Raw genomic sequence first — 24,960 nt, forward strand, 5'->3', positions numbered from 1 at the left:
GTAAACACTTCTTCTGAATTCACTCACTGAATTTACAAAAACACTTAATAAAAAGTTCTCCTGTTACCTTTGAGTACTGGTGCCATAAACAGTTAAACGTTTCTGGAACCAAACACTTTCTGCCACCCAGAAAACAGCAGCATACATACTAGTCAATTATTTAACAAAACACCACAACCTTAATGTAAAACACTGGCTTCACTAAAAGATTTTCTCAGTGCACTAGAGGAGTCATTGGCTGTACAGTGATAATGTTTTAAAGATACAAATGAATTAACATAAAATTCAATATATAAACATCTCTTTGATTAAATAAATACTTTTCTTGTCCCATCAACATATATATTAAAATTTTACAATTTTAATTAGAGTTAATATTTTGAGAATGGAATGAAACACAAGACAAACAGGTAAATGTCTTTTCACCAGGCTTCCCTTCCTATCCCATGCTATACAAAATCCACCCACAGGCTGGATGCCACAGACAGATTTCTGAAACTCACAACCGCCAATCAAGCTAATGCAATCACTAAAACTCAACACCACTCACCGATCAAGCTCTACTCAACTAACATGAAATATCCTGCTACTATTTTAGACACTTCAGAGAAATGTCCACTGCTTTAAACAGGACTAGTCTATTCTTTGTCTTTCTTTTTCAATGGAAATTTAAGTAGAAAGAAATTTTCCATTGTTTCATTCAGATCAACTATTAACCTTTGGGATAATTTTTATGTGAGGAAAAACAATCAGAAATAAAATCTGTCAAAAAGCAACATTAGTCCTATTGGTTGATTTCATTTATTCACTATGCTGTTCTTAATACAGCCAACTTATGACCAACAGCATGGACTACTTACACAGGGTGTGGAAATGCTTCTCAAGAACCCCAAATACAATAGACACTAAACAGCAGGGTCAGGAAATCAGCAGTATTTAGCATGACTGACATGTCTGATGACTGGCATCGCTGTTCTTTACTCTCACCGACAAACAACATTTTAAGGGGGCTGCATATTTACTGTAGATTATTTTGTATCTGCGAAACAGTTACCTACTTTATTTTATATTGTCAACACTTTAAAGGTCACACTATTAATTGCTTGCCTCAGGTCCTGATGAATGCTTCTTGAGCCCAATTTTCCCTCTGATAGATACAATCTAGTCTGCCTCGACTCAGGTTCATCATATTCAGTTTGATTATTAGAAGGGACCACTTGGCAAAGGTAGGATGACAGTTCTTTACCACAAACCCTTGGCTCTGAACAAGTATGTTAAAAACAATATGAGCAGGGGGATTATTTCTAGGAACCAAATACTGGAGAGAAAGGCAGAGGCAGCACTCAGGCTAGTGAACGTTAACAGAGTGCTAAGAGTTTATTCCACCAACTACCACATGAATAATGTAAAAGATCAAAAGATACCAAATTCCATTGTAGCTTTAACTACTCCAGGAGCTTTAACTACTCAAGTGTTGCCTGTAACACATAAAAGTCCAAAAAATAAATATAAAAATCTCTCTTCCTCCTTCTGACCCAATCGAAACCAGGTTTGTATCCAGGTCATCAATTTTTCTGGAGCACCTGTATATCTCTGGTTACAATAAACAACATGAGAAAGTTAAAAAGGTAACAAAAATTACTGCATTTTTTAAAAGTATGATTTTACCTTGTGAGTCAGAAGAAAGTAAACAAATACGAAGTGCAAATACAACCTTTCCTGAGAACTGTGTTCAGTGGGAATGTGGACACCTGCCTACAGTCCAAGCCACCTGACCTCCTCTAAGTCACATAAAGTCTGTACACACACACACACACACACACACACACACACAAACTAAATAACTTACACAAAGGCATTAAGCACAAACAGAGAAAAGTACTTTTCTCTATTTTCTTAATTATTAGCAATAATCTTCAAGACATAAAACTTTAGAGACTTCAACAGCTAAAGGGTCTTAACAAAGACACAGCAGTGAAGACTCGGGCTCTGTATCACATGGTCGTCATTTGTTTTTTTATAATAGCTTTTCTTAAAATAATTTCTTCCCATGCTAGATCTTTTCAGCCTGGTTAACCAGTTCTATTAACCATCACAGAGAATTTCCTACCTCCAGGGTTTACTTGGGATACAAACTCTATTAAAGACAAATATAAAAATATAGGAAACTTTTCCTCCCTGATACACAGAATCCACTAGTTGCATAAAGATTTCGGTTGTTTCATTTACAAATATAAAAATTTATTAGAAAATCATGCCTACTAAATTTTGGTATATTTTATCTAAAGATGTGTCAAATCTTCATTGCAAAAAAAAAGGCAGAGGCAGAATTTTTCTTAAAAAGATGTTTCTAGTTAGAGAGATAGTTGGTGTTAACTAATGACTTACTAGCAATTTTTACTATGATCAGAGTCTTTTGTATTAGCTAATGCACCAAAACAAAACACAAGGAAAAACGAAACAAAATAACTTTAGCATGCTCCGTCTAAGTTCTTTGTCTTCCACAGTAGACTTCTTCATAGTTACAACACCATTCCTTGGGTGTATCCTTCGTTTTGTGACTAACCAAAGACACTTTGTATAAACCCCTGCACATTACCCAATTAAAGGGTCATCATCATCTTCTTGTAGCTGAAGTCGGGAAAATGGATGGGGTACAGAGTATCTTTTCTGCATGATGATTATGAGGCCTGTCAGCGTGGTTAAGACCAAGAGCGCACCAACAACAATTCCAATGGCTTCTGGGAGGTTAATGCACCACTGGTCCACTAACAGGCACTTAGTATGACCAAAGGTTCCGTTATTGGGATGTGGTTTTAATCCCAGGATGTGGCACATCATTGGATAAATGTCCACAATGTTAATCGTGCTGTGTTTGTAGCCCTTGTGAAATGCAGGGCCGTGGGCAGCTAGAAACGGATGCATACTAGGCAAAGAATTATCATAGCCGTGGTCACCTACTGAAAAAGAACAAAACGTTGTTAGTAAACAAGATCACTCTTTCTATTACAAAATAACTCTCTTTCATTGTAAATAGACTAGATTCTTGCCAGTGTAATTCTCATGCACTTAAATTCTGATTAGTTATACCAGACAGGAGCAGGAATAAAATTTTCTATTTTCTTCAACTCAAGCACCTCCCCTATTTCACACACATACCGCTTTTCCCAATTGGTCATGGGCTCAAGCTTTAAAAATATTTCTCAACCTAACGTATTTATCTTTCCGTCCTAGCCCCACTTATTTCACCTGTCAATCTCCAGCACTGTTTGCAAAAGCCCACTGCAAACAGCGCCAGTGATAAAAAGAGTGGTCGGGCTGAGGGTCCTGAATAACTGGGAGAGCGGAAGGGAGTCAAACCAGTGAACGGAGAAGCCAACCCGCAGCCTTACCTCTGTCTGTTGCTCCCATGATAAGAAACAGAATTCTATAATATACTACTGGTTTACTAACAGTTGATGAACACCTCAGTATCTGGAGGGCCAGGTAAGGGAGAATGTTACAGAAGGGACTTTTGCACTGAATGTGAAGAAGTCTAACCAGATGACTCCAACCGGTAACTCCAGTAAAAGTCTGACTCACAGAAAAACGTGATGGTCCCTGATACAACTCCAACACCAGATTCTCAATTTGTAGCCTTATTTTAACAAATATCGCCTTTTAAGGTACACCAGTTGCATTTAATAAGCTCCCACTTTCATTCGAAGTGCAGGTGACTGAGATGAGTCTATCAATGTTTGTTATATTACTCTTTAATTGCATGTTTGAAATATTTCATAATAAAAATAATGCAAGTGACCAATATAATAAAAAGCAGAATATAACACTATATACAGGTATTATAATTTCAATAAAGTAAAAATATGCAAGTATATGTAACAGAAAAAAAAGATTAGAAGGGGGAAAATTCCCACAATTAACATTTGTCTGTACCTCTGTATTAAGAAATTATGGATAGTTTTTGTTCTCTTTTCTAAACTTTTCAGTATCTTCCAAGTTTTCAACAAGGAACATATAAGTATCAGTAAAATATAAACTCTTCATCTTTTCCTTGCCTGCTGCTTCTGAATTGCTATAGATCAGGGATCTGCAGACCACAGGCCCCGGCCAGATTCAGCTCTCCACCGGTCTCTGTCCAAAGTCTCACTGGAAGCCCCCACGTCCATGTGTTTTGATACTGCCTGTGGCAGCTTCCACACCATCAAGGCAGAGCGGAGGAGCTTAGACAGAGTCCAGCTGGCCCACGAAGCCTAAAATATTGACTATCTGGCCTTTTAGAGAAAAAGTTTTCTCATCCCTGTAATAGACTACAAAACCAGATTTTTAGAAAAAGTATTCAAACTGAATTTAACATATGGATAAATAAACTTCAGTTCCGGGAAGACGTGTAACTCTCCCCTACGCAGTTCCTCAGTCTTAGGAGAGAGACAGCTCTCTCTGTATGTAGGAGATGCAATTATTTTGTCTACTCGGTAGACTTTTCTTTGTTCACTTGCTGGTCCTTGCCCAGTGTTCTAAACAGCTGGAGCATTCATGTAAAACGGGGAAAGGCTTAGGGTTACTTAGACAAACCTTTTTTTTTTTTTTTGAGGGATATCAGCCCTAAGCTAACATCCCTGCCTTTCTTCCTCTACTTTATATGTGGGACGCCCACCACAGCATGGCGTGACAAGTGGTGCCATGTCCGCACCCAGGATCCGATCCGGCAAACCCTGGGCCACTGAAGCGGAATGTGTGCACTTAACCACTGCGCCACTGGGCCGGCCCCTAGACAAACTTTTTTTAACACTCAAAAATAAAAAGGAATTTGAACTAGCTACTCTCTCCCCTTTTATTTTGTTTCTATACTTCTCTTTCTTTTATTTTCTTTGTTTCTTTACTTCTCTCTTCTTTTCTACAAATCAAGAGAACCGCTCTTGCAAGTCACTGGTAGTAACTGCAGTGTTGGTAAGAAAGGAAACCTACACCTTCACTCTTCAGGTCCCCCAGCCTTCTAATCCAAGGGGGAAACTGTGGCCACTGTAAATTGCTATCCAGTGAAAACCTGAAAATGGAATGAAAACCTGAGAATTATCTAGTTGAAAACTGAATTATACTGTGTCAATATCTCTAAATCAAAGCGCCCTATTAACAGAACAATGTCACAATGTGTGATTTAGCTCTAGGGCATGACAGAAATATCCTAAATAAATACTTACATTTTGATGATGATTTATTTCGCCCAATCGTCCAGCCTTCATCAGCAACCAAAATAAGAGGCGGAATTCGATCGTTATGTTGGTAATGAAATCTCGCAGGAATCTCTTCTTTGAGATAAACATTCAGGTGAGGGTGACAGGTTTTCAGTGTGTTATAAACCTCAGTTCTATCTGGAAGAAAAATGAAACAACAAAGGGAAAAGTCACGGTTGACTGATAAGGAAAAAATATCTCTATCTGGAATAACGATGTAAAGCCTGAACAATATTTATTAAATCACTTAATTCTTAAACAAAGCAATAACTATGTGACAGTGTGGGGACTGATACATACACAGACAGACATACCTCTTCAAGCATTCACCTCTCTTTTTTCATTTTGATTATCCCTGGTGGACTTTTACACAAAGTGGACAATTTTCATGTCTAGCTTACTAAGTAAATAGAAACTAATTACATATTACTGCTAATTCTAAGATCAGGAGACAGAAGGTGTATCTCACACAAAAATCCAACATGTTTTTGAAGGATAAAAATTTCCTTTTTCCATTAGTGTGAATAATTAAGAAATATTTCAAAAAGCAAGAAAATAATCACTCTGAACCGAAACTTCAAGCTAATTGCTTAAAAACTTGTAAATGAGGGGGGAAAACCCAACCCTGAGTAAGCATACAAGGTCCTGAGCTACTGAAAACCAGAGCTGCGTTCTTTTGTAAAACCCTCCCTCCTCAATCGATTCCCCATTCAAATATCCCTCAGCTAAAAGTTTCCTTACTTATTTTGGGAAGTACAGCAGCAACTGGGGTCCAATCTATCACAGTGTAGTCTGAACGACGGATGCAGGAATCCAAGTTTATCAGTCTGTCCTGAGAACACTGGGTCATCCCATGATCACTTGTAATGATCACATTAAGATTTTCCCACAATCCTAACGTCTTGAGTTTGTAGACTAGGTCACCGACGAGGTCATCTATTCCTTTCAGCACCCTGCGCATGTTTTCTTTATCTTCAGGTCCATATCTGTGGCCACTTGCGTCTGGTTCTTCCCAATAGAGTGTTGCAAAAGTGACTGGTGGGTTCGAATTGCTCAGCCACACGGTAATATTGTTTAGTCTCTCCTCAAATGACACTGAGGAGCTATAATTCATAAAGTAGGAAGGTGTGGTGTTGTGAATGGGCACATCGGTGCCAGGCCACATGGCAGCAGCACTGGACCTGTTTCCTTGGAGCTGATTTGTCACCCAGATAGGCACTGCCTCGTTCCACCAAAAAGGATCCTTGTCGTTCAAGTCAGAAAAATGTCTCTTTGTAATTACATCATACATGGAATTAGCCACAATGCCATGGCTTTCTTCATACAAGCCTGTCACAATACTGTAGTGGTTTGGAAATGTTTTTGTGATAAAAACATTTTTCACACGCTCTACCAAGACACCTTCTTTGATAAAATTCTGGAGATGCGGAAATTCATAGTTCTGTAGATAGTCAGCTCTGAAGCCATCAAAGGACACCAGCAGTAACTTGGGTGGAAAACTATAGGAAGAGTTACCTCTACAGCCAAGTATAAGTCCAGAAAATAAAAGTATTACTAATAACTTCATGCCGAAGGTACTGAAGGACGGCAATCAGAGTTCCTAAAATAAAAGGCACAATTCATAAGTACTAATGTTATTTGATTTGGATTAGGTTTCAAAAGTTTAGCCATTGGGAGAAGAGAACTGACATTTACTATAAACTTTTTATATACCAGCTTTACCTCTATCAACTTAAAAATTAAATAATGTCATTTACGGAATGATAACTAAATGAAGCTAAAATTGGAAAAAATAAAAATTGCCTCCATCTGTCCAATTTCCTCTTGCTGTATGTCCTGCCCCATCCTTCACGCTCCGAAGGGGAAGCAGACCATTCTTATATCCACATAAATAGTCCTGTTGGGCTGCCTTGCTTGTCTGCAGCAGCAGCAATTATTTAAAAGTTTAATAAGAACAGATGAAGAAATAAAAGTGATCCGTTTGCACAAAACAGAAATAATGCCAAGCTCTCAGAGATCCTAGAGAGGGAGATTATTTTTCTAGTTTAATGACTGGTACCCTATAGTTCTTTTTAACCCACAGAAATAGGTGGTGGAAATTCTACCATACTGGCTCATCACCAGTTCTTGCTGAAAAATACTGGCATAAAAAAGGGGAGGAAAAAATAAATACTATTTGAGAGAAAGGTCCCACCTCAACCTGTGGCTGCCCAACATTCACATGAGGCTGACAAACAGACAAAGCCTACAGGGACGTGGACGCCAAGTATTACCCACAACAAAGTCATCGCCCACAACAAAATGACTTGTCAGGGTACTACTAGCAACAGCCTAAAACTCAAAGGGCTTACCTTCCAAAAAAACCAACAGCCGCAGAAATGAATTTCACCACCACATCTCTCTTAAACTTTCCTTTTAGTCTCAAAGACACAACTATCCTACCTAATACCCCAGGCTCAGAGCTCTCGCTGATTTTTCATTCTTTTTTTAATAATCCACTGACTACAAAAACAGCATTCCCCTAATAAATCTCCGTACCTTCAGGCTCTATCTTTAGTCGCTAAGAAAGCAGGATATGTGATTTATGCAGAATGATTCACTGTGCATGGGTACACCTCTTCCATTCTAACGGGGGAGGAGAAGAAAGGAGTAAGTTAACAGGTCTGAGGGCCGGAGGTGAAGGGAGCTGCACTCTTTGTGTCGCAAGAGTTAGGGTCAATCACCGAGGAGTAGGGTGTTAAACGGTTTGCAGGTTTGAGGAACACAGACAATGTCTGAAATGGCCACCAGTGGAGAATGGGAGAGAGTACAAGGAAACATTAGGATTGGTGGCCCGTGTTGACAGTGGATGCCATGAATTTCTACAGTGACACTGCTGACTGGTTTTCTCCAGCAATTCAGTGGCCCTGGCTCAGCCAAGAATGAAACAGGCAGCTGACCCTACCTGGGCTTTTGATTCTGCCAGAAACTGAAGTGTGACTAAGGAAGTTGAAGGTACTGGAAGAGCGGCTGAAATCTGGGCTGCAGAACCTCAACTGGAACTGATACAGATGCAAGAAGTAAAGAGGTTTCAGACTGGAGGTTTTGATGAAGTTAAAGAACTGGTGTTGTAAAAGTATCTTTCCTTGAAAGCTGCAAGGATGTGGGGTTTTGGTCAGAGTGAGGTGTGTGAATTCGTTATTTCAGAGTAACAAGCCCCGAGGTACGGCCACAGCGGTATGCACCGAAAGGTCCCAGGTGCAAACCGCAGCGAGCTAACTACTGTGACCAGGAGTCATGTATTGTGTGTTCTTCCTTCTCCCAACTAGACTGCAATTACTTGAAGGCAGAGACTTCCCTCCTTTCAAACATACTACCTAGTTGATCTGTGTATGTGCTGTCACTCAAATACTTACTGATGGACGCTGTGACTCTTGGAAAACCAAGGACTTAAAATTTTGAAGACCAAAGGCACAGAATCTTGTTTGTGAGGATCTCTGGGTCTGGAAAGCCTCTATCATTCTAACCTGAGATGGGATGCCTTCTGACTGGGGTGCGTGGATCATCCAAGAAACCAAAAACAGTACGAATAACAAAATCAAACCACTTCTCCAAAGAAAAGAGTAACAATTCTTATTAGTACAAGAGACATACTTTGCACAGACGCAGCCCTAGCACATCTTACCAATTCCAGCTGTCGAGAATCTAGACAGCAGTACATCTCTTTTCATTCGGTCTGTGGTGCCCCCTGACCTAGCGTTTCGGCACAACTCATCTCCCCACTCAGACAGTCGTGGCTGGGTTCAGTCAGACAACAGTGGGGTCAGGCTGCTGCCCGGGGCTCCAGCCATCTAAGAACCTGTGTGGGGGCACGCAGGTCTCCATGAAAGCTTCACTGAGCAGGGTCCCTGGTTTCTCTCCGAGTACAGCTATTTCCTCATAACCACCTATTTGTTTCCAGTAACAGAGTAGACTAAAACAGCAAATAAGTGGCACAGTATCTTAAAGATACCCATAAATCTATTTTTAAAAACCCATGCTTTATTTAATGCCCTGGCTCCTTCCCTGGGTAACCAGTCTAGATTCCCAAGCAATCCCACTGCACAAACTATTCTGCTGGCAAGTCAAGTCTGACACACGTCAAACAATGCATTCTTTGCACCTCCAAATCTCTCCCTTTCCTTAGCTGCCGAATCCTTTAACACAGCCTCACCATTCTCTCAGGCACATACAGAAGTCCTGAGGACACCAGCAGTTGCCAGCCTAGTCAACTCCATCTTCATATCAGCTACTACATCGTAGTAGACAGAAGAATCACTGAGGGGGGCTTGTAAATGTGTAGCTGTCTAGTCTCTACATCTAGGAAATTCTGCTTCAGTCAGTCTAGAGTAGAGGCCAGGGGCCTGCAATTTTATTTATTTACTTATTTTTTGCTGAGGAAGATCAGCCCTGAGTTAACATCTGTTGACAACCTTCCTCTTTTTTGCTTGAGGAAGATTGTCCCTGAGCTAACATCTGTGCCAATCTTCCTCTATTTTCTATAAGGGATGCTGCCACGGCATGGCTTGATGAGCAGTCTGTAGGTCTGGACCCGGGATCTGAACCAGCAAACCCTGGGCCACCAGAGCGGAGCATGCAAACCCAACCACTAGGCCACCAGGCCAGCCCCTTGGTCATTTTTAAAAAATCATTCAATGAATATCTAATATAACTAGGTCTATACCACAAAAATTTATGTATGTGCCATTTATCAGAGGACAAAGGCCTTGTACTTTTCATATATATTATACTCAAAATAAGGGCATAAACAAAGTAATGAATCAGGCTGTCATCTTGGAAGAACAAAGACAAGCTTGAACGAACTTTGTTCTACATGCCAAAACTTCTTTGTAATGCTGCGCTTGAGATCCACACACCATGAAGTATTGTTTTGAAAACTAAGCCCTTTGATAAATTACCACAAATGGAATATCACAGTATGTCTACAACTTTTCCAACAGAGTTGCCTCTAAGAACAGAGGGGTGCCAAGACATTTCAACAAATGGTGCCAGGACAACTGGATATCCACATGCAAAAGAATGAATTTGGACCCCTCATCTCATTGCATACACAAAAATTAACTCAAAATGGATCACAGACCAAAATTAGGAGCTACAACTATAAAACTCTTAGACGAAAATATAGAAGTAAATCTTTAGGACCTTGGGTTAGGAAAGTCTTCTTAGATACAGCACCAAAAGCACGAGTGACCAAAAAAAGAAAGAAATTGAACTTAAAATAAAAAACTTTTGTGTTTCAAAGGATATCATGAAGAAAGAGAAAAGACAACCCATGGAATGGGAGAAAAGATTTGCAAATCATAGATCTGATAAGGGATTTACATCTAGAATATATAAAGAATAGATATTCCTTATAACAACTCAATAATAAAAAGTCAAACCCAATTAAAAAGTGAGCAAAGGATCTGAAAAGACATTTCTTCAAAGATATAAAAATGGCCAAGAAGAACACGAAAAGATGCTTAACATCTTTAGTCATCAGGGAAAAGCAAATCAAAACCATGAGATACCACCTCACACCCACTAAGATAGATATAATGAAAAAGATAGGCAAGTGTTGGGAAAGACAGAAAGAAAGTGGAACTTTTAGACACTGCTGGTGGGGGTGTAAAATGGTGCAGCTGCTGGGAAAACATTCTGGCAGTTCTTCAAAAGTTTAAGAGTTAACATATGACCCAGCAATTCTACTACTAGGTATATGCCCCAGAGAAACGAAAACATATGTCCATGCTAAAACTTGTGCACAAATGTTCACAGCAGCATTATCACTAAGAAGCAAGAAGAGGAAACAACTCAAATATCCATCAGGTGATAAATGGATAAATAAATGTGGTACATCCATACAAGGGAACATTATTTGGCAATTAAAAGGAATGAAGTACTCAAATAGGCTACAACTTGGATAAACCTTGAAACGTTATGCTAAGTGAAAGAAGGCAGTCACAAAAGATCATTTATTGGACGATTCTATTTAGACAAAATGCTTAGAATAGGCAAACCTACGGAGATGAAAAGTATATGAGGAGTTGCCTGGGGCAAGTATTAAGGAGAAACAAGGAGTAAATGCCCATGGGTATGAGGTTTCCTTTGGGGGTGATGAAAATATTCTCAAATTGATTGTAGTGATGGTGGCACAACTCCATAAAATTGTACACTTTAAATGAGTGAACTGAAGAGTATGTGAATTATATCTCAATAAAACTACTATATGAGGGTCCAGCCCCGTGGCCAAGTGGTTAAGTTCGTGCGTTCCGCTGCAGCGGCCCAAGGTTTTGCCAGTTCACATCCTGGGTGCAGACATGGCACCACTCATCAGGCCACGGTGAGGCGGCGTCCCACATGCCACAACTGGAAGGACCTGCAACTAAGATATACAACTGTGTACCGGGGGGATTTGGGGAGAAAAAGCAGGAAAAAAAAAAGATTAAGAAAAAAAACTATTATGTTAAAAAAAAAAGAGTGGAGGGAAATGAAATTGTAATCTTAAAAGCATCTGAAATGCCCTGCCACAAGACAGGAAACATCTTTGATGTCTCATTTTACCTCAAAAATTATGTGAAACTGATACTCTATCATAACACAGACCTGGGTGTTTGAATGCGAAAATATATTACACCGCTTCCCATATGCAAAACAACAGGAAGCAAAAACCTGTGTCTGCTCCCCTTTCTCACAAAACACATCCAAATCAAAAGCTTTCTTCCCCAAATATTGAGTGAAAAGGATGCTCAAGGTACATGTGCTTTTATCTGGGGTTCAGTAATCCCTTAGCACGCTGCTAGGATCCAAGCGCCCCCCTCCTTGTCCCCAAGATTAGAAGCTCAGACAAAGCACAAAGATGACAGGCTCTGAAATCAGACAGATCCCAGAACGTCAGTTCACACTCAGCAGGCGGGCGATCTTGGGCAGATCTGGTTCTCCCAGTTTCAGTTTCTTTGTGTGTACTGTAAAACGGGGACGCATAAAGTGTTAAGAACAGGCTCTCAAATTTAGCTTCCTTTTACCCATTCTAGTTACAAAGCTGGTATGTTAGGAAAAAGTCTGTACAATGACAGGCAGAATGATATTATGGTGAAACTATAAAATAAGGAGAAATAATTTAGTCTAATCCTTTCTTTTTATATAGGATGAAGCTGAAGTTTAGTGATTGGCCAAGCTCAGAAACCAATTATTCACTTTACTGTGTACTTATTAATTTCATGTCCTCCGCAAGTTTACAAGTCTAGTAACAGCAAGTTGACAAGTTTGGCAATAACCTCCAAACTATTAAGGTTACTTTTCCCGCCAGAACGTGTTTCATTAGCAGTGCCTGTATCTACGTCTACCACATTCTGTTTCATTCTAACAGGGAGTGTTAAGTGACAAACAAAACACCAGTGAGAAGTTCTCAAGTAGTTTTCAAGGAATGAAAACCACTAATTGTTATATTACAAAACATCGGGAGAAATTCTGTAATTTTTCAAACCAAAAAAAATCAAAGAAAAAAAAAGCAGCAGACTCGTCTAGTCTACACCTAAATATCCCCACAGCAACCAGTAGCAACCAGTCTTCAGTTCAGAGGACAAAACACACTCTACGTCGTGTGGGATGACTTTCTTAGTGTACAGAATGCACATCAGGCAATTCCGACTGGCATCCTTCGCCCCTGTGAAGCTGGAAGAGTAAAACAGTTACAGGATATGGTGAAAGATATTTGCCACCATTAACATGCCATCTGCTCCATAATAACAAAAACTGTATTGCACGCACTTCACAAATATTATTTGTAATGAAACTCATATGCAGCTTTAAAATAGCATTATTGTCGATGCACACAGATGACTTAGGTGGTTTCCTTTAGATTATTATGAGTTATTTTCTTAATACTCTAAGGAAAAAAATATAACAGCTCGCTAAAAGACTTTCTCGGTCTTAAAAATTCCAGGATTCTAAATTATTCTCCAATTTTCCAGCGCACACAAAACTGGCTAGCAAGGCTCTTCAAAACAGCTCCCCTTACCTTACTTTGCACGTAGTAAAATAACCCCCATGGGTACTCTAGCATTTTCATCAAAATTTCTCCCAAATTATATTTTGTACCTAATTTAAAAGGAAGAAAGAGATATTTTATTTATATTAAGTAAATTTCCCTGAAATAACCTGGGACAACCTCTGGATAAAGGGAAGGAAGAAAAGAAAACCACAGCATTGAAAGGAACAGCTGACTTCCGAGGGCACTTGGCAAGTTTTCAGGCTGCGGTCCACCAGACCGCCCGGTGGTTAAGTAAAACCGTCCTGGGGTCATTTCTGGTAGAAACCCGAATCTGCCTGTCTCCAGCTGCACAGACTTGGACCTGTCCCCCCGCCCCCGCTCCGCGCCCGGCGCTCCTCATCCGCACAATGGGACGCTGTTACCCAGGGCGGCCGTGCCGGGAAAGGAAGCCTTGTTGTGCAGTGCCCACTGAACCCAGTGTCCAGCCCATAAAAGGCACTGCAAGGTTGGCTTTAGGGTTTGGTCTTCCAGGAAATGAGTTTTTACATCTGGTTACATAATTACCATAAACTCCAACATCCAGACAGATGCCCGTCGGTGCCTTCCCCGCGCTCCTCTCGAATCCAGCGCCCGCCCCACCTCCCGCCTCCCCCGAGCCCCCCTCTCCCCTCCGGCCCCCTCCCCTGTCCTGCCCCCCGCAGCCGGCCCGGCCAAGAACACCTGCCTCACTGCCTGCCTCCTCCACGCCGCCCTCTGCCCGGGCGGCTGGCACCTCCCTGCCCTCCGGGCCCCTTCGCGGAGGTCCCCGCCAGCGCCCCCAGGGAGGTGTGTGCTGGGGAGGGGTGTTTCTCACCACCTCTACTGTCAACGCCCCTGGGGACGCAGCAGAGGGTGGCACCTCCCTCCAGAACGCCTGGCGCGCCGGCCTCACACTCACCCGCCACCGCCGCCGCCGCGTCTCGCCAGCGCGCGGAACCCGGCGCGCGTGGGTCCGGGGGGCGCGGAGACCCAAACGTACAGCTGCGAGGTGCGGCTCTTCCTATGGCGCCTGCGCAATGGCGGGCGCTCGGGCGCGGCGAAGAGCCCCCACCGCCCGAAGATCCGCGCTGCGCGGGCGCTCCTGGGGGTGCGCAGCTGCCCGGCGCGCCACCGCTGCTCAGGCTGCCAGCCGGCGGGGCCCCAGCGCGCGCCGGCGTCTGAGACGTGTCCTCGGATTGGCTGGCGGAGCCGCATTAAATGTAACTCCCTCTCCGATTGGTTCGATTCGGGTACCACCTGGAGACAGCCGCCCTGGTAGGGTCGAATTGGATCTAGGAGAGGTTCTTTCCTCTCTCCTCCCACGCCCTTTTAATATCGTCCCCGGGCTGGGTGCCCTTCAGGGGACCTGAAACCAAGTGAGTCCCAGAAAGGCCCTGGCTATTGCCAAGCCGGTGGCCTACTGCCGCGCCGCTATGGCCCCTGGTTAATGTGCACTTGGCGGCTTAGGTGTCCGCGGGGGAAAATCGACTTTGGCTGCCCCAGGGGCCGACGCAAGTCTAGAGCAGCTTCAGGCAGTTCCCGTGAGTTGGGATAAATAGACGATGATTCTTCCAAAGCAATATCTGTCTTAGAGGAGAAGTGAGCGCCTTTACAGGCCAAGTTGAGTGCTGGGCAGTTTACAGATGAGGTTACAAGAAATACAGTGCTTGCAATAGGGAATTCGTAATGGGTACCAACCCAGAAATGGGCACTTCTTTGGACAGACGCGTGTGGGACTGTGCTCTTGCCTTTAAGTGGAAGCTTAGCCAAACAGTTGAATGTAACTTTAAACTTACTAGGAGGAAGAGACATTACCGAACAGAAGTGGATTTATTTGTTAACACTTGGGTTACTCAGGCAGACTTGGCAAAGAAAGGATAGTGTCTTTTTCCTGTTTGTATCTTCCCTGCCAAACAGAACACGGTATAGAAAAAAAATCACTAAATGATGATTGAATTTAATGGAACGTTCTGTGGTGCTCTGGATTCATTGCCCTCCCCACCCCCACCTCGTTAAAATGCAAACTCCAAGAGGATATTTTCTTTCGTTTAGCTAATGTAGCTCCAGCTGGTGCTTAAAAACATACAATTAAATGAATTTAAGAATACTAGTCACGGGGCCAGCCTGGTGGCATAGTGGTTAAGTTCCCACACTCCTTTTCTGTGGCCCAGGGTTTGTGGTTCGGATCCCTGGTGTGGGCCTAGGCACTGCTTCTCAAGCCATGCTGGGGCAGGCGTCCCACATATAAAATAGAGGAAGATGGGCACAGATGTTAGCTCAGGGCTGATCTTCCTCAAAAAAAAAAAAAAAAAAGAGTACTAGTCATATGTAATATTCTCAGGTTTTAAGGATTTAATAGATGTAAACTCCGTACCTGGATTAGTAACCTGCAACAGTGGACCTTAGAAATCAAGGTCTGAGCTTTAGAGTATAGCCATTACCAAGACCCCAGAGTCCAAAAGCAGCTTCACAGACAATTTGAGGCCGGGTGTATTCTGTCGATTATTAGTTTGTACCTTCATAATTCCAGTTTCAAACCTCGAGGCTGGCCTGTGCATTGGTGAATTTGGGCATCTTAGATCCTTGGGCTGTCAGAGCCAGAAGGCAGGCAGAGGCGTGTAGTTCAGTGCCTAGACTCTGCCAGACCTGAATTTAAATACAGTACTGGGCCAGCCCTGGTGACCACTAGTGGTTGAGTTCAGCATGCTCTGCTTTGGTGGCCCAGGTTCAGTTCCCGGGAACAGACCTACACCGCTCTGTTAGTGGCCATGCTGTGCTGGCAGCCCACAAACCAAAAAGAAATAGAGGAAGATTGGCACGGATGTTAGTTAGCTCGAATCTTTCTCAGCAAAAGTAAAAAATAAATAAATAAGTAAATAAGTGCAGTACTCACTCTGCCACTCGGTAGCTGAGCAATCTTGGGCCAGTGTCTCAACCTATTTGAGCCTCCATTTCCTCGTTTACAAAACAGGTACTCTAGCACAGCCCCAGCCTCTGAGGGTTGTCGTCAAATAAACGAGATAAAGCAGGCGAATTACTCAGCACAGTGTCTGACGCACGGTAAGTGTTAGCAATGATCATCACTATGGCCAGAAAAATGTTCCCCAACCTGAATAATGGTCAGAGGAAGCCTGAATTCTGGGGAGATTTAATGTCCAACATAGCAGAACCTCAATTTTCTGGCATTTGGGGCATATGATCACGCATATCCTTTTTGTTCATTCACTAGGTGCGTGACTGCTTACAGAATAGATGAAACTGATGCCTTAGGGGTCAGACGTGTGGTGGAGACGCAGCTGGATGGACATCAGAAGAGAAGGGGTCCCTTCGTCCATTGCCGCTGCCAGTGCCCGCAAGGCTGGCTCAGACCAGGGAGTCCTGTGCAGTCTGCTCTCCTCCTCCGTAAGATAATGGGGTCAAGGCCAAAAGGACAAAATGATTCATAAGGATCTTTTGGCACCCAGCTTCTGTTATCCTCCAAATATTTACTATTTCGACCACAAATGAAAACCTGTTTTTGGATGGGCTTAGATAATAAGGATATTTAGAATCTTGTGAAACAGGAAGTCCAGAGGTAGGGCAGCCTTCAGGACTGGTTGAATTAGCAGCTTAACAATGTCACCACCTACTGGGTTCTTTCTAACTCTCCACTCGGCTGTTAACAGAGTTGGCTGCTGGTTCCTCTAGCGGTAAAGATAACTAACAGTAGCAACAGGAACCCTGTGATTCACTTTTCACTTCCACTGGGCGAAAGAAGTGACTTCTAGGTCTTTTCTTCGTTGTCTCTGAAGCCTCCTGAAACCATCTCCTTCAAACATTTTGACTAGAATTGTGTCATAGGCCCAATCTAAGCCAGCAAGGAATATGGAATGCCCAGTGGACCAGCTGAGTCTTGAGCTGAGTTCTCTTTCCAAAAGTGCACTTCTTCTCTCAGTGGGAGTGAGGTGGAATGGGTGGTGGCAAGTCCACCTCAAGTCCACAATAGGATCATTGGAAGAATTTAATGACCATAAAAGAAAATATAACTAACATAAATCCTTCATTTCCATTGTGATTTTTAGACATAAATATTGTTTTACTTAGGTAGGCAAAATAATAACATTCATTTATATTGTTCTTTAAGTTCAGCTTTTGAAAAAGGAATTTTATATAAATCTTAGAAGTATGGATAAAGTTTAAACCCATTTTGTGTTAGAGGTTAAAATGAGCTAGGAACAATAGTCTAAACCCATCATTTACAGATGAACGTTGTGCCCCATAGTGAATTGACTTGGCTAAATTCACAAAAACTCATTACAACTGGAGTTTTTGCCTCCACGGCCAATGTCAGGTTTGGAAACAGCATGTTATTGGCAGGTTCCTTTTCCCCCCATTGGCTAGATTCAAGATTTAGCATTTATTCATTAGCGTAAAATATTTGTATGCCGTTTTCAAAATCAAAGGCATAGCTCTTTGTATGATTATTTCTTTTTGAAACTCCTAATTGGGATGCATAACTCATTGCTGGCAGGAATGGGTCAGAAGTTAGAAGTTACAGGAAAAACGTTTCAGAGCCAAAGCCACACCCTGCCCAGAAAAAAACAATTCCTGTCCACTGCTCAGCTCAGCAGCAAAAACGAAACTAGTGACTCGAATTTCAAATCACTACAAGGGTAAGTTTCACTTTTTAATAATTATTAGCTGTTAATGTAAAGAAAACATAATACAGGTTTTATCTTAAATATAAGGGGGGAAGGGACCTCATGAATCATAGTACTTGAGTAATTTTGGAAGTTCATTTAACTAAAACTCTCTACCCACCCCATTTTCAGTAAGATTACTTTAGTAAGTAAAATAAAGTAAGATTATTTAAATAATCTCAGTCAAGTGGACCGTAAACTATTTTTAACTGCTTTTGTTAAAAGTGATTCTGTATTAACCATCAAGAACTATTTAGTGTTACAAATTCTTCACTCTAAGGGAGTTTTTTCAAGCGTTGAATAAAGTTGTGCAAGCAACAGTAGAAATTTTTTTTTGAGGCTTATGTGGAAGACAGTATGTGCAATTTTTTAAAAGATACAAAATCTGTAAGATTTGGTCCAGGGCCTCAAGGTGCCTCTGGTCCAGAAAGGCCAATGGCGAGGACCTCACTCTGTTGCTTTGCCTGCCCAGCATTCATTTTCCCTTCTTTTGGTGGTTCCTCTAGGAAATCAGCCCTTTCTTAGTCATGGGCGTCAGGTGGGGCTGACCACAACTCCTCTCGTCTCCAGCATGGACTCCTGGGTGACCAGTTATCCCATTTTGCCCTAAATTGAGGGGTTTCCTGGGGCATGGGACTTCTAATGTTGAAACTAGAAAAGTCCCAGGCAAATCAGGATGAGCTGGTCATTCTTACTCTGACCCCAGCCTGGCCTATTAGAGCCACTTCCACTCCCTTGACCACAGGAATTGGTTCCATGACAGGGACATACCCTAGGAGAGACCAAAAAGAATCTGAAACTTTTGTTGAAACAATTGAAAAAGGGTCCATCTTTCAGCAGCAGCTGCTCAGTAGGTAGAATATAAGCCTAGAGCTGCTGGTGATCATCATTGTCGCCGTAAAGGGAAAGTGTACCTGGGAATGATGCCAACTCAGAGAAAGCAGAGCCGAGAGATGGCACCTGATGGCACCTAATCCAAGCTTACCTGAAGCTCCATCTGTGGACTCTTCATTCACATGACTCAATAAATTCTCCTTGTGCTTCAACTAGTTTTCATTGGGTTTCTATTACTTATTTCTAAAAAGCGGGTAAGAGAAGCAAACATTTGCTTACATTATACTATCAAGTAAGGTAAGTGTTATTGAGAGAAGTCCAAAAGAGGGAGAGGTTCAGTCCTGCAGAGGTGAAATTCAGCGGGAGGAATCAGGTAGGAGATCCTGGATGAGCTGGTTTTCACTGGTTCTTGCAGGTTAGGTGGTGTAGTAGTTTCTCACTGCTGCTGTAACAAATTACCACAAACTTAGTGGCTTAAACAACACAAAATTTTTACCTTACAGTTCTGGAGGTCAGAAGTCTAGAATGGGTTGGCAGGGCTGTGACCCTTCTGGAAGATCATAGAAAGAATCCATTTCCTTGCTTTTTCCAGCTTCTAGGGGCCATGTACATTCCTTGACTTGTGGCCCCAGTCTCTGTCTTCAAAGCCAGCAGCCTAGCGTCTTCTCCTATCTCTCTCTGACTCTGCCTTTTCTGCCTCCTTTTTCCCGTATAAGGAAACTTGTGATTACTTGGGCCCACTCGGACAATCCAGGATAATATTTCCCCATCTCAAGATCCTCCCCTTACTCACACCTGCGAAGTTCCTTTCACCAGGCAGGAGAACACAGTCACACATTCTGGGTGTTAGGATGCAGGCATCCCTGGGAGGCTGTTAATGTCTGGCTGAGGGAATAGCATCAGCCTGGGCACCAAGACAAGAAAAGTGTGTCAGTCCTCAAAAATAATTCCATTTTCCTGAAAAATAATGACATATATTTGGGGAGTCATTAGGATTGAGGCTGGACAGGTTGATTAAGACCATATTATTTTGTAGACAAGGAAGGAGTTATACTTAATTCAGCAGGGAATGACTTACAACGCACGGTGTTATTTGCATTGTGGAAATAAGAGCGAGTATCACATTGTCCCCGCCCCCACAAAGTTTACAATCTAGTAGGAGAGAAAGACCTCTATATGTAGAGGGACCACATTTACCCAGGATAGTCCCAGCTTCTGCCTGTTGTCCCACATAAATATTCATAGTGGCCCCTTTCACTCTCAAAAATGTCCTGGTTTGGATGATAAAGTATATAGTCCCCCCACTTAAGTGCCGTCATCCTCAATATTTATTGAATATTACTAGGTAGGATCTCTGTGTTAGGCCCTGGGGAAAAGCAAGAGACAGAAGCAAGTTTTCTGTGTTCAAGTCGTTCACCATCTAGTTTTAGATTCTAAAGATGTCTATAAAGTGACAAGGTAGTGCAAAAATGATTCGGTCAACAAGGCAGCAGCATAAGTGATAAGCAAGAGAAAGAGAAAACAGGCGTTTCAGACAAGAGCCGTAAGAAGAGAGGGTCCCTGCAGCCCGGGGGAGCAGGGCAGGCTGCACGTGTGGGCTGGACCCGTTGGCTGCTGGAGCTTCAGGTGTGGTCAGCCTTGTGGGGATCAGAGGCAAGAGGGACACCTCGGTCACTTGTTATGAGTCAACAGAGACTGAGAAAAACGTCACTGTCTTGTGTTTCATTTCGGTACTTCATGGAATCCAAGACACTCCCTATTTGAAGAAGCCCTATTATTTTATGTACCACTAAGAAAAACTGTAGCCAATCAGCGGTAAGATACATCCTGATTTCAGAGATGATAAAATGTGAAAAAATATGTATTTTAAAATCAGGGAAATAACATTTTCTCTCTTCCCAAATGTAAAGACTCTTGCTAAAGGGGCTCATCTCTGGACTAAAGTAAGTTTAATTACTCTACATTTTATTTTTTATTATTTGGTGTCTCTAATCATTTGATCATTCTATAGCTTTTCCTCTGAGGATATTCATAGTCTCTTAAACTATGGAACTACAAAAACTGTGTGTAGAATTTAATAAACATTCTCCTTAACGTAGTGATTTAAGGAATTCCCTTTACCCATAAATCCCCCCTAGGGTTCTGCTTGAAATCTCCAGAATTACTGTAACTCCCTTAGGATATTTAAGAAGCTGTACATTTTAATTGGGTTTAGTCCAGATAGAGTAATATGTTAGTTAACTAACATATTTGCATGCATTAGTTTACAGTTTCTCAAACTGGCCAAATGACAGAATTACCTGTGGTTTTGTTAAAAATGTCCCAGGTCCTTCCCCTGAAGATTTGGATCCAGTAAATCTTGTGTGGCCTCTGAGACTCTATTTTTTACAAGCACAGGGTGTCTCATTATCAGGCATGTTCAGGAAATATTGGATTAGATAGTAATTAGTACCCTGGGATCCTGCTGCGTTATACAGAGGCGTGCAGCCAACAGGGCACCAGGGGGACACTTGGATCTGGGAAGAGGTTGTTGCATGAAACATGGGGGCTCTCTGCACTAAACGGGGAGGAGGCTATCTGGGGTCACTAATGCTTTAGGCGGGCAAGGAGATCTAGTAATAACTGAACTTGAATTTGCTTGGTCCTTTATAGTCTGCAAAGTGCTTTTACGTCAGGATCTTATTTGGCTTCCACAACTGGCCTGTAAATAAACATGACCTTTATACCTGTGTTATTCCTAAATCACAAAGGTTAAGGTGCTCACCTAAGGTTCTATGGGAATGACAGAGCTGAGCCCTGATCCCTGATCTGACCCAGCCACACAGGCAGTGGTGGTGGCAATGGACAAAGGGAGCCCTTCTCTCCTGATGCCCATCCAGCTGCTGTCTCCACTACACGTCTGACCCATAAGGCAGTCAGTTTCATCTGCTCTGTAAACAGTCATGCACCTAGTGAAGGAACAAAGAGGATATGCACGATCATATACCCCAAATGACAGAAAATTTAAGTTCTGCTGCATTAGACATTAAATTCCCCCAGAACTCAGCCTTCCCCTGCACATTGTTCAGGTTGGGGAACGTTTTTCTGGCCATAGTGATGATCATCGCTAACACTTACCGTGCGTCAGACACTGTGCTGAGTAATTCCCTTGCTTTATCCCATTTATTTGACGACAACCCTCAGAGGCTGGAACTGAAAGAGGGCCTGTTTTACAACTGAGGAAATGGAGGCTTGAGTAGGTTGAGACACTGGCCCAAGATTGCTCAGCTACTGAGTGCAGAGTAAATATTTAAATTCAGGTCTGGCGGGTTCTAGGAATTGAACTACATGGCCCCTGCCACTCCTTCCAGCTCTGACAGCCCACAGATCTAAGATGACCTTCCAGCCTTGAGGTTTGAAACCAGAATTAACTATGAAGGTACAAACTAGTCATCAACAGAATACATCCAGCTGCAGATTGTCTCTGCAGCTGCTTCTGGACTCTGGGGTCTTGGTAGTGCCTGTACGCTAAAGCTCAGACCAAAGGCGTCAAGACCCAGCTCTCCTAAGTGCTGAGGCACACACGCTAACAGGACAGGACAGGTAGATTATAGAAGAGGATAAGAAAAACAGATGAATTTTTAAAATTGTACCTGAGATTCCCAGATAATTTCAGATTTGCTTTGTACCACCTTGGGTTGTTTTAGGCTGATTTCCATTCCTGAAGATACCTATCCCCTCTTCTTTGCCATGAGCAAAACGGGCTGGGCCTTTCCTATTTCTGAGCTGTCATGAATGCAATCTGCCTTATTTAACCTAAGGCATCTGGGTCCGTTATGTAACTGCTTTTGTTAGACATATGGGCATATATTTGCAGTAATTTAATTGTGTTAGTGCTTCCTGAAGGTAAAAAATCATACAAACAAACAAAATAGAAACTTTTAATAAATGTAGCTCTTTATAGTAAAACCCAAAAGTTAAAAAAGAAAAACAAGCGATTATTACAAAATTATAGGGCTAGATGAGAGCCCAGAGTTTGGGGCGGCTCATTCAGGCTGCCTGCCCAGGCCTAGACTGGGTCTAACAGATTCTGCAGACTCCGAAACAGATTATGTAGCAAGAAATTTGGTGAAGCAAAAGATATGGTGAGAAGACAAAGTCAGATTCTGCACTCAGCCCCAGGGGACCAGCTCAGGAAAGAAGGAGAGGGGTTTCTGGCCTCTTTCCCGGAAGCTGGTGGAGTCCTGACTTCTCACCATCACTGTTTTAGATGGTAGTGATATCGTTACTGACTCCACCAAGGACACCTAGGCCCAACCCCCCACATGACACCCAGCATCCTGGTTTCCACCTGCCCTCACAAGCTCCTCAACCACAGGCCCAGATGTTCTCGAGGCTCACATGCTGTGGTCCAGCCTCTGGTGAGTCAGTGAGTCACTGAGCTGCTCATTTTCCTCTCCAGGAAACTCCTCTCCAGCACTCAGACATTCTTGGGCCAATAGGCTATTTTGCTGTCATCTTGGATTTTTGCCAGGGTCACCCAACGATTTGCAGAATCCCCCCAGCAACTCGTGAATTTCAAATGACTCTCCTGTGTCTCTCATGTACTCAGCGGCCTCTCTCAGCCGCTTATATGTAGCCCTCAGACCATGCGGGACCTCCCAGAGATTCTCAGCAGTTAGCCGCCTGTCTCAGTTGGCTAAGGCTGCCATAACAAAGCACCGCAGGCTAGGTAGCTTGACCAACAGAAACTTATTTTCTCATGATTCTAAAGGTTGGAAGTCCAAGATCAAGGTGTCCGCTGGGTTGGTTTCTTCTGAGAGACTCTCTCTGTGACTTGTAGATGGCCATCTTCTCCCTGTGCCTTCACGTGATCTTCCCCCGATCTTCCCCCGTGCATGTCTGTCCTAATTAATCCAGTCTATATTGGGTTTGAGACCACTCATATGACCTCATTTTACCTTAATTACTTCTTTCAAGGCCCCATCTCCAAATACAGTCGTTCTGAGCTACTGAGCGTTAGGACTTCAACACGTGAATTTGTGAAGGGCACAATTCAACCACAACACAACCTACTCAAAGACGTGGCTGGTCCACTTGCCAGTGTGACTTACCTCTCTGCCTCTGTGCCCTGCCTGCTCATCAGTGTCCCACACTTGCTGGCCAGTGTCACACGACTACTTGCTAATGTCAGCCCCTTGCCTGGCTGACTGACCATTGGGCTAAAGAGACCTCTTGCTTCCTAGCACCACAAGCTGACTCCTCACATCACCTGCTTGCAAAGCTGCCCACCCCTTGCTTCTTATCTCCTCCAGCAACACCTCAGGCTGCCTCCTTTTCTTCCCAGGCCCCTGCTGTACGTGCCTCCTGAGCTCCTTGCTTCCCTGCCCCTTACTCTCCAGTCTGCACTCAGCAGCCACGTGGAGCTTGTCAGCTGGAAAATCACTTCCTGTGACTCACCTGCCAAGACCCCACACGTGGTCTCTCGTCATATTCAGAATTGATCCAGGGTTCCTACAGTTGCTGCTGATGCCCCGTACCACCTGATCCCTGAGTATTTCTTGGACCTCAGTTCCCTCCAACTTGCTGCCTCGCACACATCATTCTCAACAAACTGGCCTCTACTTCACAGACATGAAGCTCATTGCTGCCTCAGAGCCTTTGCCCCAAACCCACTGCCTGAATCAGCCTCTGCACCAGCTTCTCGGGTCTCCCCCCACACACTCACTAAATCTCTGCCGAAATAGAAATCCTCTTGGTTAATATAGATTATACAGTTGTTAACAATTATTAATAATTAAATAGCTGGTTAATAATTAAACTTGTTATAATTGTCGATAATTTCAAATGTTTCGAAAACTGCAATTTTGTAAAAACTTAAAATTATAGGGATAAAATTTATGCCAATTAATGTTCTTTTCAGGAAGAACACCATTTAAGGCACCCGAGGTAGATGGTTGTCTTACTTCTCAAAGGCCTACAGGAAAGGAGATCATAGACAATTTTTCAGAAGCCCATTCTTCTGTTTAAAGATCTGAATTATGAATTCTGCCAAAACCAGTTATGCGATTGCAGGCAAATTAGTTAATCTCAAGTCCCTTGTAAAATGCAAAAATTTCCGTTTGCCATCCTCCAAAAGTTGTGTGGTACTCACGTGGGACATGCTCCAATGAGAGAATTACTCTGAGAAAGTATTGAGCAAGTCAAA

General features: G+C 42.7%; 2 protein-coding genes across 5 annotated transcripts in view; one reads left to right on the forward strand and one right to left on the reverse strand.

Annotated features, from left to right (window-relative positions):
• Window positions 1-14,318, reverse strand: ENPP4 (ectonucleotide pyrophosphatase/phosphodiesterase 4). Of its 4 annotated transcripts, none has more exons than XM_046640701.1 (5): window positions 14,180-14,318; window positions 7,770-7,856; window positions 5,973-6,831; window positions 5,199-5,369; window positions 1-2,960 (listed from the first exon to the last, which is right to left on the reverse strand). In XM_046640701.1, the coding sequence occupies exons 3-5, from the start codon at window positions 6,796-6,798 to the stop codon at window positions 2,596-2,598; spliced, it is 1,362 nt and encodes a 453-aa protein (XP_046496657.1). In that variant the 5' UTR covers window positions 6,799-6,831; window positions 7,770-7,856; window positions 14,180-14,318; the 3' UTR covers window positions 1-2,595. The 4 variants fall into 4 exon arrangements, with proteins under 4 accessions (XP_046496657.1, XP_046496658.1, XP_046496659.1 ...); XM_046640702.1 differs by lacking the exon at window positions 14,180-14,318 and adding an exon at window positions 8,627-9,664; XM_046640703.1 differs by lacking the exon at window positions 7,770-7,856 and having other exon boundaries at window positions 1-2,957; window positions 14,180-14,317.
• The window catches only part of LOC124226489 (formin-like protein 14), a 16,479-nt gene continuing 5,348 nt past the window's right edge, over window positions 13,830-24,960 (forward strand). Inside the window, exons 1-4 of the mRNA XM_046639826.1 lie at window positions 13,830-14,067; window positions 14,151-14,535; window positions 16,490-16,662; window positions 17,771-17,912. Of these exons, the coding sequence (XP_046495782.1) occupies window positions 13,830-14,067; window positions 14,151-14,535; window positions 16,490-16,662; window positions 17,771-17,912 (938 nt within the window). The remainder of the gene's footprint in view (window positions 14,068-14,150; window positions 14,536-16,489; window positions 16,663-17,770; window positions 17,913-24,960) is intronic.

Source organism: Equus quagga, chromosome 15, assembly GCF_021613505.1.
Source record: "Equus quagga isolate Etosha38 chromosome 15, UCLA_HA_Equagga_1.0, whole genome shotgun sequence".
Taxonomy (NCBI): Eukaryota; Metazoa; Chordata; class Mammalia; order Perissodactyla; family Equidae; genus Equus; species Equus quagga.

Excerpts from the sequence above, each read along its gene's own strand:
- ENPP4 (XM_046640701.1), bottom strand. The coding sequence starts at position 6,798 with ATGAAGTTATTAGTAATACTTTTATTTTCTGGACTTATACTTGGCTGT. Across the intron at positions 5,370-5,972 it reads TGCTGTACTTCCCAAAATAA|ATAGAACTGAGGTTTATAAC; the intron begins GTAAGGAAACTT and ends TTTTTCTTCCAG. Across the intron at positions 2,961-5,198 it reads AAATAAATCATCATCAAAAT|TAGGTGACCACGGCTATGAT; the intron begins GTAAGTATTTAT and ends GTTCTTTTTCAG.